General features: G+C 44.9%; 1 protein-coding gene across 1 annotated transcript; it reads right to left on the minus strand.

The window, feature by feature from the left end:
• Nucleotides 1–747: 747 nt before the first annotated feature.
• On the minus strand, nt 748–12,562 carry UBE2Q1 (ubiquitin conjugating enzyme E2 Q1). Its single transcript, XM_031966670.1, has 13 exons — nt 12,156–12,562; nt 9,710–9,814; nt 9,245–9,349; nt 8,721–8,771; nt 7,217–7,357; nt 6,952–7,036; nt 6,634–6,694; nt 6,312–6,402; nt 6,061–6,119; nt 5,923–5,971; nt 5,522–5,617; nt 3,158–3,224; nt 748–2,762 (listed from the first exon to the last, which is right to left on the minus strand). Exons 1-13 carry the CDS (start codon nt 12,513–12,515, stop codon nt 2,731–2,733), a joined length of 1,302 nt encoding a protein of 433 aa, XP_031822530.1. The 5' UTR covers nt 12,516–12,562; the 3' UTR covers nt 748–2,730.
• Nucleotides 12,563–18,251: the final 5,689 nt, after the last annotated feature.

Below are 18,251 nucleotides of genomic sequence, written 5' to 3' on the forward strand. Positions count from 1 at the left end.
AAATAAGTGGTCAGGGAATTACAAAAGTCATCGTGTAGAAGTTTTGATCTATAAGATTTACACTTTTAGTGATTTGGAGCATATAATAGTTATTAATATTTGCAATTTTTTGAGAACATTGACATCCTTTGGTAAGTTATTGCAAAAAGGCTATTGGTATTACATACTAGTGTCATTCCCCTTCCCTCTATCTTAACCATTAGCTTCTTATCAGATGTGAATTCTAACGGAGTGGAAAATAGGGATAGTTGCTTTGATCTGAATCATAAGAATGACTAGTGGAACCATAGTGGAAGGGAGCTGTGGGGTTAAGTGACTTGTAAAGTGTCTGAGGTCATATTTGAACTCAGGTCCTCCTGACTTTAGGGCTGGTGCTCTATACACTCCACCAACTAGTTATTTAAAATAGGCGCTGACTTTTCTAGAAGCAATAGTAGTATTGATTCGAGTATGGTTGTCTGAGATTGAGGTGGCAAGCCAGAAAAAAATGGATCTGCAGAAGGCAGCAATGCAGATGGCAAGATGGCTACTGATGTTGAAAGGCATGATAAAGGGAGGACTGTTGAGGCTGAATGAAAGTTAAAGAGGGTCTGTTCAGGTTGGATTGGACAGCTCAGGTGCCCCTTTTGTTAGTGTACAACTTGAAGGTGATAGTTTCCTGACCCCAATCATTTTTTGTTTCCCTGGAGTAAAGTTTATATATGAACTTACCTCTTTAATATTTAAATAATTTTATTAGAGCCAAACTATTTAAATAACTTTTATTTCCATTTCATCCTTTGGTAGATGAGAAAAATACATTACAAAAAACATTATGCAGAGAACAGCGCATGGAGTACACTCTACTAAAACACAATCTATACTCCAGCCAGGGCTGGTAACAGACATTAGGAGAGGAAGCAACAAAGGCCTTGAAAGCCAAATTTCTCCTCAGAATGAGATTTCCCCTATGTCCCCTGTTCCACAAAACTCATCTTATTCTGGAATACCCAACAAGGTGAAAATGGGGTTAGAGCAGCATTGAGTGTGGCTGGTGAACCCTTTCTATTCACCTGGAGCAGATTCTTTCCCGTAATGGAATAGAAAGAAAGAAGGAAAAAAAAAAAAAAACCCAAACATATAAACATCCCAAATGCAGTTAACAGTCTGGACACTTTCCCTCCCCCAACCACTTATCTCCAAGGCCTACATAGGAATGAATGACCACTTCCTTCTGCCACCAGATGACTCCCATCCTGGTTGCCCGAGGCCAGGAGCCTCCCTCAAGTATCCCCAGCCTGGTTCAGTAGTAACCCTCTCCCAGGCACAGGCTTTCCACAGGAGTGGCTACCCTGGCCCCTAAGCTGCTTTGCTGACAAGATGCCAGCAAGAGGCTGATAGCACCTACCCCAGGATGCCCAGAAATCTGAGGCCACTGTTAGCACATGGAGTGTTTGTTTAGCATGTCCAGATTCTGTTAGGAATTACTTGTGATACTGGGGCCCTGGTTCTCAAATCCTGTGAGGACACTAGATCCTGGTCCTTTTGAGTCAGCTCCATTTCTGGATAGTTAGTTCTATGAGATATTCTGCTGAGAAACCAACCAAACTATTCCTTCAAAAACCAAAGCCAGATCTTTTTTCAACTGATCTAATGGTAGCCAGAAGTTAACAGGAAGGTGGGACCAGAGGGGTTCTTAAAAGTCACTATCCAGATGCTCAGATGTGGGAAACATTTTTAGGACACTAGCAAAGGGAGGGAGGGATATCAGTAACTACGAAAGGGCTATAGTAGAGCCCACGAGACCAGAAGAGACAAATACACACTTGGATGACAACAGCCTCTACCTTGCTTTACTACTTTTCTATTTGCCCCTTCACAAACTCTATGAAGCAGCCTCCATGCTTTTTTCCAGAAATTAGAAAGTATTCTAACTAAAGGGAAAAAAAGAAAATCTCAATAGCAATGAAGGTACCATTGAGTCTAGGTTCAGTAGGTCAAAAGTGGCTAGGTGGTTCCTCCTTCCAAGGTGGGGAAAAAATGGAAAAACAATGATAGAAATAAGTTTGCTCTAGAAGCCTTTTGGAGACAGTTATGGCCGAAGGATGGACCTGGGGTGAGCTTCAAATTTCCCTCCCTCCTTGCCAGGGGCATGTGGCCTCCACCTTCTACATCAAAGTGGACACCACATGTCCCACATCCCACCCCACACCGCATAGTTCAGGGGATGGCATGTGGGAATAAAAATAACAATGAAAGAGTCAAGACCAGCATCTTCAAATTAACAAACTGTAATTGTTTTCCCAAAGATACATTTTTTTTTTCCATACACATCCATCATACACTGTAACCAAAAAAAGCAGTGTACATGAAATAAGAGAAAATAAATTAAAAATCCATAGCATAGGTAAGGAGGCTGCTCTAGTCTGGAGCACAGCTGAGTTTCCAGCAATATAAGAAGGCTCAAAAGTTTCTTTTATAAGAATGCCTGCTAGCAAGGGTTCCAGCAAGGTGGTTGGTTGGTTTGTAAGTCAGTCTTGAATATCTGAAACAGTTCTGTGTTTTTTGTTTTGTTTTGTTTTCCTTAGCGTTTAGAATAGCCATCATTGTCCTGCAATAGGCAGAGCTATCACGTCCAGGAAAAGAGTGAGTGAGGGAGGGAACCACAGAGGCAGCGTAAGATCCAAATACAGCATTCAAAGGTAATTGGTCCAGTGGTGCCTGGGGAGGGAGGAGGGAGAAACTCCGGGGTTAGCCGTCTTCTTTGGGGGGTGTGTACCAGCCTGTAAACAAAGCATACTGTCAGCAGGAGTATCCCTGAAGATTAGCCCTACATCTTCAATCTTGGGACTCCTCCTATGGGAAGCTTTGATCCCCGGAAGGACGTCCCTATGGTGAAGAGAAGGGGGATGACAGAATGCAAAACTGGACGATTTGTTCCCTGAAGACCACAAAAAGGAAACTCCTTCTCTGAGACGATTGAAGGAAAGACCAGATGTGTTCCTTCAGCTTGTGACAAGGAATGAGAACGTGAAGGGGATTGGGGGGAAGAGTTATAAAGACAGGCTGCTTCCTGCCCCTCCCCTTCTGAAGGCAGTGGAGAGCAGGCATTCCATGGAGTGGGGAAGACCATTCCCAAAGTTGTCACCCCTTCTCCCCCTGACCCTTCTAGTCTTACCATTTTTTTCATGGATCTGCACCAGGGACTTGTAGGACTGCTGTGCTCTTGTCAGACTGTATTGAGACTGGAGAACATTGAAAAAATGAGGAATCAGTCAATGAGAAGAGGACCAATTTGTTGCTCTGCCCCCTACCCCCCATTCTATATTCAATTCGATGGTCTTTTTTTTTACTAAGTTCACACTTTAAGCAGACAAGTCCTTCCCCTCAAAGGCCTTTCAGTATTCTAGGAGGCATCTAGGATTACTAACACAAATCCAAAGAAGGGGAGAATGTGTAACCACCAAGGCAAAGAAGGAAATCGGGGGAGGCTCTACATGAGAGATGACCCCCAAGTTAATCCAAAAGATAAATGAAGAGTCTAAACTTCAGAGATCATAGTTGGAAGAGAAATAATGTAAAAGAAAGCAAATGGGTAGATTGGACTAGATTTATGGAGGAGCTTGTATTTCATCCTGGAGGAAACAGGCAATCCCAACACTCCTGAGCAAGGAATGACATTTACGTGTGCCTTGGAAAGACTATTTTCACAGTTGTATGAAACAGAATGGATAGACTGGAACTGGGCAGAATATTCAGGAGACTACAATAGCTAAGGCAAGAAATGGCAGTGGTCTGAACTACAGTACTGGCTGGAAAAGATGCAAAAGAAACTGGAGGCAGAATGGACCAAATGCTAAGCTTTAAGAGCTTAAGAGAACTCCCTTGCCCCACAAATCTTTTACAAAGCTGGATGGTGAATTACTGTGAAAGTTTAGAGAAGGTACACGTTTGGATGAGGAGCCGAGAAAGAGCTTTCAGTTTTAGACACGTTGAGTTTGAGATGCCAACAGACTCTCCAGGTGGAAATGTTTAGCAGGAAATGAGAGTGAAGAGCTAGCATTTTGGGGAGAGATCCAGGCTGATGGCATAATTGCTGGAGTTAGTTGTACAGAGGGGAGAAGAGAGCCTAGAGATACAGTCACACTTAGGGGCTAAGGCCTGGGTGGAAAAGAGGAGCAGAGCTGATTCAGCTCCTCCTTCATGACCTTGGGCAAGCCAATCTTTAGGCCTTAGTTGGTCATCTGGAAAGTGATCCCAGCTATCAGACTAGATGACCTCCAAAATCCCTTCTGGTTCTAAACCCATAAACGCATTTAAGATAATGGCTGTGTTAATGGTCCAAACTGCATAGGTAAAGAGGAAAAGACTTAAGGAAATACTATCTGTCATTATATGACGTTTCAAGGTTTGCAAAGTACTTTAAATACATTATCTCATCTTATTTTGAGAAAGGTCACTGGGTTCAGGACTAAAGAGACGATTATTAACTTTTGAAAGAATAGTTCGTAGTCTAGTGAAGTTGGAAGACAGATTGCAAGGGGTGGAAAAGTGAGTGGGTGGAAAGGAATTAGAAGCCAAGAGAGCAGGAACCTTTTTTGAGGAATTTGGCAGTGAAAGGGAAAAGACAGAGGTTTGTGGGAATGGAAGGGTTGAGAAAAATGAGACTGAAGCATGCTTATAGGTAGTGGGGAAGAAACCAATTAAGGGGGAGAAAATGAAAATGAAGAGATGATCAATGGGGCAAGCTCCTGGAAGAGACAAGAGGCAATAGGATTAAACAGAAGGATTATTCTTACCTAAAATAATAACTTTCTTTAAAAAGCCTTTTCAACTGAGACTGGCACCAAGAAAGGGAAGGGTAAGTGAAGATGCTGAATGATCTTGAGGCAATGGGGAGATGAAGGAGACCATGAAAGAATACCTTGACTTTCTCAATGAAGTAGAAACAGATGTCATTTGCCGAAAAATAGGGAGTTGAGGGTAGCACCAGTGGCTTGAGGAAGTAAAATTTAAAATCACCACTGATAGAATGTAAAAATTACTTTGAGAAGAGTAAGAAGATTTCTGTGCAGCAATGAGGGCCCTGCCAAGACTGGCCTTTGGAGCAGACTCAGGATGCATGGTAATATGACTTGTTGCAGCAGCTCAGAGGATAAGAGCTCAGAAGTACAAGTGGAGAATCGTTTGCCAATCTGGCTCCTAGCTTCTTGTCCTAGCTAATAACTCAAAGCATAAAGCAAACGACTCATCGATTCACATTTGCACTTGCTGTGTGCTGGGCGCTATGCAGATGGCCTTGTGGGTGGTTGCAAGACCCTATACTCTCGTTCTACATCTTTAGCAATATTCAATCTTTTTTTCATTCTCAATTCTTAAAGCCACAAATTTGGCTCCCTGGTGTCCACTGTGAACACTTCAAGGCTCCCCCTTTCCTCCCAACTAGTACTACAGACAGTGAAGGCTTCTCTCTTTTCTGGGCTATCTGCTGGCTGGCCCCACTTTGTCTCTGCCTGCTTCCCCACTCCCACACGACCCTTACTTTGTTGGCTCCAAACTGTACTCGTGCTTTCCCTTTCACCAGGGTGGCACTGATCTGCATGATCACGGACTCTATGGAGTAGGCACTGCTCCAGCCCTGTGAAAAGAGGAGGGAGGAGGAGGGGGAAAAGACAGGGAGAACAGGTCAAGACATGGCTCTCCCCCAGTCTTAGGGCAGGAAGACATGACCAACAAGTTCCCCAGGTAAGTGAGAACTGTGCCAGTCGTTCTAGGATGCCCCTCATACTTCACTCACAACATGGGCATCCCCAATCACCTAAGAGGGTAGACCCTGAGTGCTCTCCTTCCCATGTAGGACACTGATGCCATAAAACCTTAACCTGGGGATATATCTGGGAAAAACTCCAGCCCAGCCCAACTGAGAGGAGGCAACCAGCTCACCTGTTTGGTGAGAAGTTCCATGCAGATGGCACCTCCACCCAGAACATACCTGAAAAAGAAAACACTGGTCAGCTGTGCATGGCCCTGGTCCTATCCCTCCCTCTCCACAGGTCACTGCTTGCTGTTCCATCTACTCACCCTCCTGAGAGGACTGGAGAGACAACCCTGACAAATGGCGGGTCAAAGGGAAAGTTGTCCTAAGGGGGGAAGAAACCAAAGTCAGAATGGTGTGAGTGGTCAATCTATCGATTAATAGGCATCCATTAAGTGGCTACTGTGTGCGTCAGACACTGTCGCAACCTTGCCTTCCTCCCTGCCAAAGAAGAAGGCAAAGCAGATAGGCAGAGGTAGGCCAGAAAAACAGGGAGGTGAATGGAGAGCAGCCTTACTTTAAAAGAAAAGTTGAGGAGAATGAAGTCGGCTCCTTCTTTCTCTTTGAGGATCTGGAGATCGTTGTGCAAAGCGCTGTCCTGGTCAACCCTACAAAGCAAGGGAACTGGGTCTTTCACAGTCTCAGGAGCTTCATAGAAAGCCTCACCACCGCACTCCCCCCAGGGTCCAAGCTAGCCAGCAACCAAAAGTCACTTCCAGACCAAACTCCCCCTCAGCCTTTGAGCCCCTGTTAGTGACAAATAATAAGGCTGCTCTGGAGGCTTCTACTAATTGCCACCCACCTTCCGTCCTCTACTCAATCCCAAGCTTTCCACTTACTTGAGGAGTTTGACGTTCCAATCGTACAGGCTATCATTTACTAGTTCGACTGCATAGTTTCCTGGGGGTTGGGAATCGGGGAAAGAAAGAAGAAATGAGCATTTTTAGGATTACAGGCTAAAAGACCAAAGGAAAGTGTTAAGGATTTAGCACTGGACTAACATCCTCTCTCACTTTGAAGTGCTCTACCTTCAGGCCCTAGATTCCCAATGAATAGCTTCAAGACCCCCTCCCAACTCCCTTTAACTCTGAATTCCCTGCCCCTTTTTCCTGAACAACTAATGTGCCCAAGTGTCCCCTCCCCAAAGCTGGACTTACCGCCTTTGAAACTTTGTGATCGGTAAATATCCCTGAGCTCCTTCATCAGCCGGTCAGTGGCCTGCACCGAGCCAGACACTGCGCCCTGCAGGGGAGGGGACAATAGTAACCTCCCATCATTACAGGGTCTAGGGAGGCATCTTGGACTTTAGAGGCCCTTGCCTAATTCTTTTCTCCTATATTTCAAGCCATAAGGACAATACCAGTGGGAGAGACCCACCCTGATCTAGGACCCTTGCCCACCCTCCCCTCAGGGGACACGTACATTTAAGTAATCTTGCCTCTGGTTCTTTTTAATTTTCTCTAATATGGCCAAGTTCTCCTTCCCAATGCCATCATCCTCAGACTTCTTTCCTTCAGCTGGCTCTTCTTCTTTCATTTCATAGTGATCTAGATCCTCTGTATCCTTGAAGAACAAAACAAAACTTTTTTTCTTGGTGTAGGGAAAATAATAATCAACCATCTCCCCCAGTCCTGTATATAGTGAGGTTATGAGGTAGGCCATCAATAGCCCATAGACAAAAATTCCCATATTCAAGTCTCAAATCACCCCAACTCTTTAACATCCCAAAGAGGATATATTTCTTATTACTATGTTCTTATAAAGCACAGCTCAACTGAGCATTTGGTAGATCTGAAAAATTGTAACAAAAGCCAGAGACCAGGTTTCTTAACTTCCCCCGACTGATCTTTCTCTTTCATCTATGACTGTCCCTGAGCAACAAAGGATTTTGACTCCCTGCCATTACCCATCTATATATATGGTTTTGTCTTCCCCACAACTGACATTCAAGCTTACATTTTACTTGGCAAATTCTTACCTGACTGCTGGCGAGATGGGGGGAAAAAGGAGAAGTCTTCAGATCTCCACATTCTCCCCATTCTACCCAGAAGACTCCATAAAAACACCCTAATTTTGCTTGGTCTCAACCTATCATTAGTCAGTCTGAGCACCCAGAAGATCAGCAAGACTTGGGTTCAAGGCCCACTCTGGACACAAACTGGCCACATGATCACAGAAATAATTTTATCTTAGTGCCCCAGATAACTTAGTGTAAAGAGCAGAAGTAATACTTGGGTTGCTCATCCGAATCATAGGTCTGGGCCAAAGCACAATGACAGTGACTGATTATTTTTATGGTGCTCTAAGATTCTCAAAGAGCTACCTGTGCACTATTTCATATAATCCTCTCAGCCATCAGTCTGGGTAAGCCCGTCATCCCAAGAGGCATTTGCAGTAGCCTTCCCATTCCTTGTTTATTCTTGTATTTTTAGCATTTAACACAATGCCTTATATAGAATAGGCATAAAAAAGTTTGACTTGAATCTTGAGTTAATAACCTAACACGAAAGATATTCAAGGTGTTGTACCCAGTGAGCCTAGGACATGAACCCATCTCTAAATAGCAGTTAGTGGTTCCCTTTTCCCTTGTATCCAATCTTTCTCCATATTCATATATTGGCTGATATTCCAGCCAAGGATTATTTGCCATGATTATCCCCATCCAACTCCAATCACACCAATACTCATGTACTCAGCTGAAATGAGATTTACGCTGCCTGCTATGCTGTTTTTTGAGAGTATTCATGTGTCTCAATCCTTCAAATTCCTCAATGAATGACCCTCTATTTTTTCTTATGGTGTCTTCTTCAGGTGCCAAGTAAAATAAGTAAGGAGTATCCCAAGCTGATGATCTTTAACTTAGCAAAATTACTGTTACTACCACTCTTCGTAGTCCAGTTCTAAGAGAGGCAAATCTGTCACTTACCTCAGGCATCTCTTCATCTTCATCTTCAGAAGAAACATCTTCTTGTGTGCACTATAATACATAAAGGTCAGAGCCAATGTTTCAAGAGTAAGATGACCAGGTTCCCTAAATACATTCTGTCCTCTAGCTACTCAGGACTTAGTAGACTAAGGGCTAGGAGACTAAGATTGCCATTTACTAGATATTTACTCAGTCTACAGAGTGGGGAAACAATTTACCAGTCTACTCATTACTCTTGACAATTTCTTTCCCATTCATGAAGTAAAGAACTACAATTCAGTTTTCCAAAGAATACTATCTATTTATTTTGGCCTTCCCAGACCAATTCTACACCTGTGCTCCTGAAGAAGTCTAGATCTCTAATCTCCTCTAAGAGCCACCAAGATAAATGAGTTGCAAAGAAAAGGATTTCCTTTCTAACACCTCTATCTACCTTAAAAAGAGTTGTGGTTGAGACAAGGGATAGTGAAAGATGGGAATAGTGGAGATTTGCTACAGGGAAAAAAGCCCCTTCAGTTACTCACCTGCTCTGCTGGCAGGGGCTGGTCCAGCATCTCAACATCTGGATGCTGAGGGAGGTTGTACAGTTTGCACAAATCAGAGATGATCCTCTTCAGATGCTGCAACAGCTGGGGATAGTAGACCACAGTGACATAAGATACTCTTGCCTCTCCCCAATCTGGCCAGGTGCAGTGGGAGAAACCAAGGGGTCAGACCCAAGATGAAGGTTGAGTAGTATCCATTTCTCCAAGGGACATGGACCCTGGGTCATATTGAAAACCTGGCCATGGGAGTGATTCTGTTAGAAAGCCCCATAATGGGGCTGATGATGTACTCTCCTTCTATCTAGGGGAAGGTGGCTTCCCTACTGAAACTTCAGGCCAATTATTTTAGAGTGTCATCTCAATTTAGGACAATTCCCACCCTTCATTTGTCTTGACTGTAGGTTGTCTTTTTTGGCTCAGGCCCCAAGTCCCTGCCCTCCTCACCAGAGTATTCCCTTTCTTTATGTCCACAAGCCTTTCCAGAACGGCAGCCAAGTTAGGGTCATCAGACTCCACAGACCAGATTGGGGGCACTGCAGGATAAGATTCCTAAAGGGAGAGGACAGGGAGGTAAAAAATGGAAACTTCAGCGTTTGTCTGCCCACCCATTCCCAGGTGCCAGTCTGCCCTGCCCCCTTCTCTCTCTGTCTCTCACAAATGCCTGGCTCAGCAGACTGGTGCCCAAATAGGCCAGTTTTGGGAGGGTCCTTCTCTGAATGGAAGCTTAGAGGGTCAGATCCCCTTTCTTCTACCTCTGGGTCATTACGAGTTTTGAAAAATTGTGAAAAAAGAATCACAACTACATCCAGTAGGACCCTAGAAACTGTTCTATTCCCTACATAGACATCTAGGCTAAGGGACCTCCCCCCTCCTTCCCGTGTTTATAGGACAAGACTTCAGTCCCCTTTCCTCTCCAAATCATGGAATCCAAAGTTCCAGAGGACCCATGAATGCAATCAGAGCAGAAAAAACACAGCTCACTTTAGTTTTAGGTGGGGGAAGACTTGCAACAAATGCCGTTTTTTATCTGAGGCCAAATTATTCTTCCCAGCATTCAGCCAAAGGCTTGATAAAGTGGTAGTTCATGGTCTTTCCAAAACTGAATGGAGAAGAAACTATCCCTCAGTGATCAGTTTTGCCCATCTTTTCTTTGGTAACCCTGTTAACCTGCCACCTTCAAAGTCTAGTGGGATGGAGGCAAGAGGGCATAGGGCGCAACACAACTGATTTAGAAAAGAACCTACGCTACTGACATTCCCAGCATTCCTAAATCACAACAGTGGATGCAGATAGTCCAAATTCTCCCTACTTCCCAGAGAGGGGTTGTTTGAGAATCCAGGCCCCTTTTTCCCTTATCCCAGGAATGGGGAGGGCCGTCTGGGGCTCTCTGGAGGCAACCTGCTGCCTCTGATACAGGCAAGACACGGCATATAACTGAACAGAGAAAAGATGCATGAGGAGGGTAATTCTATATCTAAGAAATTTGAGGTTTGTTGCAGAAATAATCAACTAGACAACAGAATACCAAGCAAATCATATACTTTGATAGGATTCCTATCTCTTATCTAGCTCAAATGCCTCAATTTTGGAGGTGAAAACTGTCAGAGTTGCTAGTATCACAAGACTAAACCACTTGTTTCTCCCTACCCCAGTTTTCTGTGAAAAGGGGGTGTATGTGAAGGTTAAGTCAGAAGATGGGAGAAGAGACAAGATTTTAATGAGTATCCTTTTGTCCAAACAGAAACTTTCCTCCCAGAACTTTGGCCTAGTAGGTAAAATGCGTTTTGGGAGCTGGCTGGGGACAATGTCCAAGCTGGAGTTGGATCTCATTCTCTCAATGCTCCAGGACAAAATTATCTATGCTGGGCTGTTCCCACCAGCACTCTGCCTGAATTAGGAAGGATTTCACCTCCCTGGCCTCTGAGGGGGGCAAAACATTAAATAAAAAAGGCAAGGTAATCTCAAACATGTGAAGGTAGAGTGACCATGTGGAATGGGAAATTACCAGAGCTATTAGTGACCAGGAGAGGAGGGAGCAAACAGATGTCTTGGGGGTGGGGCAAGAAGTAGGCCACTGGGAGAAAAGAATAAGTTCAATGTTTGGGGCAGTAGCCCACTATTTGATTTCTATAATCAAGCTGAATGACCGGGACAGATGTAGCAAATATTATGGTAAATAAGACAGGACGACCAGGATGAAATAAAGAAGTTCATCAGAAAAGGTAGAAAATGCAACTGTACCCTGATATCCCTGGCAAGAGAAAGAAGCTTCCCATCTCCCACTACACTAACAGGAGCAGGAAGAGAATAACTAGAGGTTGTAGCAGGAGAGGATGTGTGGGGTGGGGGTGGGGGAGCTGAGGGTCTCTGAAAGCTCAGCTTGGAAGAAGTCAAGAGCCCGTAGAGGCGCTGCTGGACGAGGGCTCTGCCCAACTTTAAAGTGCTACAGCAACGTCAGTTATTGTTACCATCATCATCATCACCGACTCCCCACAACCCAGATCCCCGAAGGAGTTGGGAGAGGGGGAGAGGGGAGTGTCTGCGAAGTGTGCAAGGAGTGCCTCGGCTATCTGGGGGGACACCGAGGAGAGGCTAGTGCCAGGAAGGGGAGCGGGGGGAGGGGGTCTTCTTGCAGTGTTTCTCCAGGGGTCTGGGTTCTCAGGAGCGGCCCCAGCTGGTGGAGGGGACGGCGCGGTCGGACTCGGGAGGGCTACAGACAACCACGCCGGATTCCCGGGTAGCAAACGGAGTGGGCAGTGACAAGGGGCAGGGAGACCCCACGTGGGGGCGCCCCAGCGGTGGGGGCGGTTCTGGGGCCTGCCGGGGGCCCAGAGGACGAAGACCCGGGGAGGGGGCTGGGGGGGCGGGCCTGCCCCGCGGGGGTCCTCACCGTGATGTTGCAGTGGATGCGGACGGGCTCTCCGGGCGCGGGGCCCCGCGGGGGGAGGTGCGGCCCGGGCGCCGCCCCCGCCGCCCCGGCCCCGGCCCCGGCCAGCAGGAACTCGCAGCTCAGCTCGTCCAGGCAGGCGCTGGCAATGCGGAAGCGCTCGTGGCCGCGGTGGAAGATGGACTCGAGCAGCTTCAGCTCCCGCCTCAGGCAGGGCCCCGGGCCCGGGCCCCCTCCCGGGCCGCCCCCGGCCCCCGGCGCCGCCCCCTGCCCCTGCCCCAGCGCCAGCCCCTGCCCCAGCGCCCCCAGCTGCTGCCCCGGCCCCGGCTGCTGCTGCTGCCCCTGCGGCTGCGGCTGCTGCATCCTCCGCTCCGCTCCGGGGCCGGCGGGCCGGGCGCCTCCGGCCTCCGCTCCGGGCTCCGGGCTCCGCCGCCGCCGCCGCCGCCGCCGCGGTCCGCACTTCCTGATCCCCCCTTCGCCAAGATGGCGCCGCCGCCACCTCCGGGACAGGCCCCCCCCCCCCCTCTCCCGCCGCCGGAAGCCGCGCGCCCCGCCTCCTCGGCTCCGCCTCCCCCGCCCCCCGCTCGCCTCACCCCTGTCACGTGACCATGCACGTCCACCCGACCCCTCTCACGTGACGTGGCAGCGGCAGCCACCGCCACCTCCTTTTCCTTCTGGATCTCCTTTCCTGCCACCCCACCCCCCGCATGTGACCAGATGGGGCTTTTTTCCGGGCCACGCACTTCATCCATTGCGCGAGCTCCCCTGTCACGTGACCGGGCCGCCGCGTGCTCACTGTGGGTGGCGTGCGGGAGCCTCGGTTGCGCTCCCTCCCCTTCCCCCACCTTCAGCCTTGTCCTTCCCCTGCCCCGCAGCTTCTCTATATCCCGGCTGGGCGCTGTCTGGGTCTGTATTCGCGGCCTGCCCTTCTTCACTTTCCTTGTCCCTCTCTTTTCCTCTTTCCTCCCCCTGCCTCCTGCTGGTAACCATTGGATCTTACCTCTTTCTGTCGGGCTTACTTTCCTCCCCCATCTTGCCCTAGGACGCCTCCTCTCTTCCCCTCGATCCCCCCTCCCCCCAATTCCTTAGTTTTAGGCCCTATTGAGTTTATTTTTGGAAAGAGGGGTAAGGAATGATAAGGCAGGCACTTATTACCCCCTGCGCTTTTCTTATGGCTCCCGAAGGCCGCGGGCTGCTCACCTCCCAACCCAGCGTGGGCAAGAAGGTGGGAAATCAGACGCAAGAATCACCCACCCTCATCACCCCCTCCGACGTGAGGTCAGGAGGCAAACGCCATCTGGCTCTCAGGAGGCCAACTGATCCTCTAAGCGGGGCTGCGACTAAGTGGCAGCGTCGCCAGCCTTTCACTAGGGGTCGCCATTGCGAAAGACAAAGCTTGTTCCCGGCTCGCCGGGAAACGACAGCCGGTGGCCCGGGAGCGGCCGGGAAAGATCGCTCTGGTCGGTGCCGTAAGCTTAACGATTGTCTTTGGTCCTCTATTTCCGAAGGTGCCCAGCCTGGTCCCTGGCACGTTGCACAGTACCGAGCACATAGTGATCATTGCTTACCCTCCCCCCGCAATTGTTCCTGACGGGACCGCCTATTAAATTAAATTCAGCCAGCACTAATTAAGAACCGACGATGCCTCCTACCAGGCATAGTCCTCGTTGCTGAGGATACTAACACACACACACACACAAAGCCTGCCCTCAAGGAACGTAAATTTCACCGAAGTGAAACACCCACACTCGTGAGAAAACAATGCAAAGTACAAAGAAATTGGGGATGTTATCAGTTTCGTAAGTTACTCTTTATGTGCTGGGGATAGTGATTTGGAAGGGGGGAGAATGAAATACTTGTTAATTAAAAAACAAACCTAAGAAAAAAATGGAATTGGACTGGATGTGAAGACTATGGTCTATGACTTTTCCTGTGTGATCAAACAAGTCACTTCAGGTCGGTTTTCTCATCTATAAAAATGGGTTGATCCACTAGTTCCAAAGAATTTAAACATGAAATACCTGCTGTGTTTAGAGTGCTCTCCACAAAGATGAAAAAGTGCCAACCCCCAAGAAACTAACAATTTGCTAAAGAGATGGAAAAAAGCTAGAAAGACATAAGAGAAAAGAGAGTCTTTATAAGTACAAGAAGCAAAAAGCTAAACAGTTCACATTTTGACTCAAATCAAGCTTGCAAATAAGATTATATTTATATGTTTAAAAGTTTGCAAACCTTTTTTGTGTGCTGTCGAATCTGCACAACAATCCTGTAAATTGGGTATTGTTATAACCTCAAATTTACAGGAGAGAAAAAAGTAAGCTTAGAGACTTGTCTGGAGTCATGTAATTATTTTTTAGTTGGCAGAGTCAGGCTTTAGACTTGGGGCTCTTGAAATTTAGGTACAGCATTCTGTTTTGTTTTGTTTTTAATAGTATTTTATTTTGTTTCTAATTACATGTAAAAATAGTTTTCAACATTCATTTTGAGTTCCAAATATTTCTCCCTCCTTTCCATCCTTCCCCATTCTCCAAGACAGCTAACAATCTGATATGGGCTATGCATGTGCAATCATGTTAACCATATTTCTATATTAGTCATGTAGTGAAAGAAGAATCAGGACAAAAAGGGAAAATCATTAAAAACAAAACAACCCAGAAAACAAATTTTTTTAAAAGTCCTTTTCCCTCTTTTGTGATCCCTTTGGGATCCTGACCAGTAGAGGTAGTGTTGGATCAAAGGGTACTGGTGTAGCATTCTGGTCATTTTAACTTAAGGAGACTATATTAAAATTCCAACTTCACTTTCCCTTTCAGCTCACCCTCTTTTCCATCTCTGTGCCCAGAATGCTCATGCCTTTCAATCATTATCCACTTACTCATCTTGTCTCTTTGGCTAGAAAGAGAGTACTAAAGAGTAAAGATTTGGGAGATGGGGTGGAGGCATTTGTTAAAGGAAAGGTCTCAGGATAGAGCTGAGATATGAAGTTTAGAAATAAAAGATAAAAGATCTGAGATAACTTTGTCCTGGAGAAGAGAAAGCTGAAAGGTAACTGAATAACTGCCACTGGAGTGCTGGAGTCAGCATATTTGTTGTAAGTTATTTAGGAGTAGGTATTCCTACAGTGACTTCCCAACTTAGGGATTCAGTTTAAGATAGACTCATTTTTGACTCGCCTATGTCAGGACTCTGTGGCTTTTTTCTTCTTTTGATCAGCCACTTTGCCTTCCTCCCTCCCCCAAGCAGATTTCCCTCCCCCTCCTTTAGTCTCCTCCGAAATATAAATTTCTTCCACTAGAATGTAAACTCCATGAGGGTAGGAAGACTGTTTTATTTGTATCCCCAATGCTTACCATACAGTAAGTGTTCAATAAATACTCTATCATCCATCTCCCATCTAACTACACACCTACGGATGACAAAACTTTGATTAATGAACTTAAAATAAAAAACAAAATGTCTCCTTACCTTAAACAAATGAAAGTAGCATCTATGGCTTTTTGGTAAAAATGATCTATTACATAAAGAATATAATTGTTTTAGATTCTTATGACCTCAGGTCAATAAGAGGATAAGTTTAAGGGAGTGGGTGTGTTTAGGTTGGTGAAGTGATGAAGGGTGGGAATAGGGGAAACAATTATTTTTATTAGTTGAAGAGCTATCATCTCAAAGAGAGGTTAGCATTGTTCTCGCCAGATGACAGTACCCAAGTATTGAGTAATGAGTATTCAAGTTACAGGGACTCATATTTCTGATATAGGTGTAGCAATTTAGAGTTGGTGCAGAAGTACAATGGACTACCCTAAGATATCTATCATCAGTTCCATATCACTGGAAGTTTTCATGTAGAGGTTGGATTACCATTTGTTAGGATAGTATAAAAGGGATTCCTGCTTAAATTTGCAGATTGAATAAAATGACCTCTGGAATCCCTTTCAACTCTCATTTTATATAGTTCTGTGATTCCCCTCAGGAACTTCATCTTTTCTGCTGTCACGAACTGAGGTAAGTTAAATGGAAATGTTCTGAAGAGTATATAGTACTAGGTAAATATCTATTCTCTCTTCATCTTGTTCCCATGGATTACTCCAGTATTCTTTTCTCCAGGCTGGACATTACAGATTTCTATTTTGTCTTAAAGCTCTTAATTCTTCAGCCTTTTTCATGGCTAAATTGTCAGATATACACATCTGCACAGGCTTGTAAGCCTGTGCAAACATGTCTAGACATACATACACTTTTATACATACTGGGACTCTGCCTTTGTGTTGTGGAACCCTTGTTGCTTTTTTCTCCCTCACTGTTTTCTTCTCCTTCCACAACTCCTACAGCACTTAGGTTCTTCCTACCACATCCAACTCCAGGGATATAGGGACATTTCCAAATGTTTTTCATCAAACCAAAGAAAATGAGGTTAGCCAAAGATCAATGGAGAGACACATGGTAGGTATGAGCATTATAAATAAAAGAGTGTAGTCATTGGAAAGGACCATGGATTTGGAGTTAATGGGATCAGTATATATATATATATATATATATATATATATATCCCTTCTACTAAGTACTACCTATATGACATTTAACTAAGACACTTAATCTTATCTGAAAGAGGAGCGGTTTGAAGTAAATTACTTATAAAGTTCTTTTAAGATTGCACATGTTTGACCTGTATCAGATTGGTTGTTGTTTTTTTTTGGGGGGGGAGGGGGAAGTATGGGAGAGAAGAAAAAAAAATTGTAACCAAGTCTTACAAAAATGAATGTTGAAAACTATCTTTACATGTATCTGGGAAAATAAAATATTTTTGAGAAAAAATAAAATTTCTTTTTGCTCTAAGTATGATTGTAAGGTAATTATCTAGGAGAAATGGCATGAAGATTGTTATCAAAGAAATGCCTCAGTAAAAAGAGTATAGTCACAAGCAAGAGTAAGGAATAACTAATTGATAACTGTGTAATATAAATAGCCCTGTAATGGAAAAAAACATCAAAATGGATTCCTCAGCATAGTTGTGGACTCCTTGTGAGGAACACAGATAAGAGCATCACAGAATGGGCAAGTATGATTTGTGATTTACATTGTTGTAGAGGATGACTTTATTTTTGAGATCACAGATCCATTTGGTAGAGGACTTTATTCTTAAGATCACAGATCCATTTGAGTATTTTAAAATTTTAGTGATCATGGAGAAAAAACCCACCTACACCTAAGTGCTCAGCTTTCAGGTTTAGCCTTCTAACACTTCATCATAACTCAATTCAAGCACTCTCTACAATCATAGCTTCTTTTGGGGGCCTTAAGAATACATTCTGGGGCATAGTCAAAACCTTTTCCCATCCTGCCTCAAAACTTGATTCTCCCCTTAATCATCAGCTCTGTTTTTATGCCTGACAGTTTTGTAGATCCTATCAGGAGTTAGGTGAGTGGATCAGGTCACAGCTTTTCAAATAATCTTCCTTTGGCTAATGAATGTCAAATTGAGTAATTCATCCTTTCTGCTCAGAGAAAGGAGAGCGATATTGCCTGGTCATTTCTTTCTCTAGTCTAGTCTTCATCTTGAGGAAGTCAGAGGTGGAGAGGAGAAAATGGTTGGTCATCTTAGCATAGAAAAACTAGGATTCAAATCTTAGCTCTTCCCTTACTAGTTTTTCCTCTGTTAAATTTAGTTTCTTCAACCATAAAATGGGGATAAAAATGCTTGCTCGTACACTTCATTGTGAGGTTCAATTGAGATAAGATACTCTGTAAACTTTACAGCTAAATAAATGTAAAAGGTGGCAGCAATGATAATTATTATTCTGCTCCTTATTCCCTGAATCTATCCATACTGGAGGCCCCATTAAGACCTATTTTCCTTTCCCAAGTAACTTAGGTACATTAAAAATGCTAAACAAATGGAAATATAAATCCTAGTTCTCTGTCCTAAAATAATAAATCCTTTTTCCCCCATCTTTTGATTCCATCTTTGTGATCTGACCTGATTTTCCTTCTTTGCACTGTTAGACAACAGCCAGGTCAAGGACTTAATTCTGAAGTAGTGAGATGAAAGAGTAGGTCATAATTGAAGAGCAGAAGGACAAACCCTATTTCCTTCTCCTTCCC

The sequence above is a fragment of the Sarcophilus harrisii genome, chromosome 4 (genome assembly GCF_902635505.1).
Source record: "Sarcophilus harrisii chromosome 4, mSarHar1.11, whole genome shotgun sequence".
NCBI classification, from domain to species: Eukaryota; Metazoa; Chordata; class Mammalia; order Dasyuromorphia; family Dasyuridae; genus Sarcophilus; species Sarcophilus harrisii.

What these genes read in the sequence shown, in the direction of transcription:
- UBE2Q1 (XM_031966670.1), bottom strand. Translation starts at nt 12,515, where the DNA reads ATGCAGCAGCCGCAGCCGCAGGGGCAGCAGCAGCAGCCGGGGCCGGGG. An exon ending in AGCCCCTGCCAGCAGAGCAG is followed by an intron (nt 8,772 to 9,244) that starts GTGAGTAACTGA and finishes TATGTATTATAG; the next exon opens with TGCACACAAGAAGATGTTTC. An exon ending in AAGATGAAGAGATGCCTGAG is followed by an intron (nt 7,358 to 8,720) that starts GTAAGTGACAGA and finishes TTGTTCTTCAAG; the next exon opens with GATACAGAGGATCTAGATCA.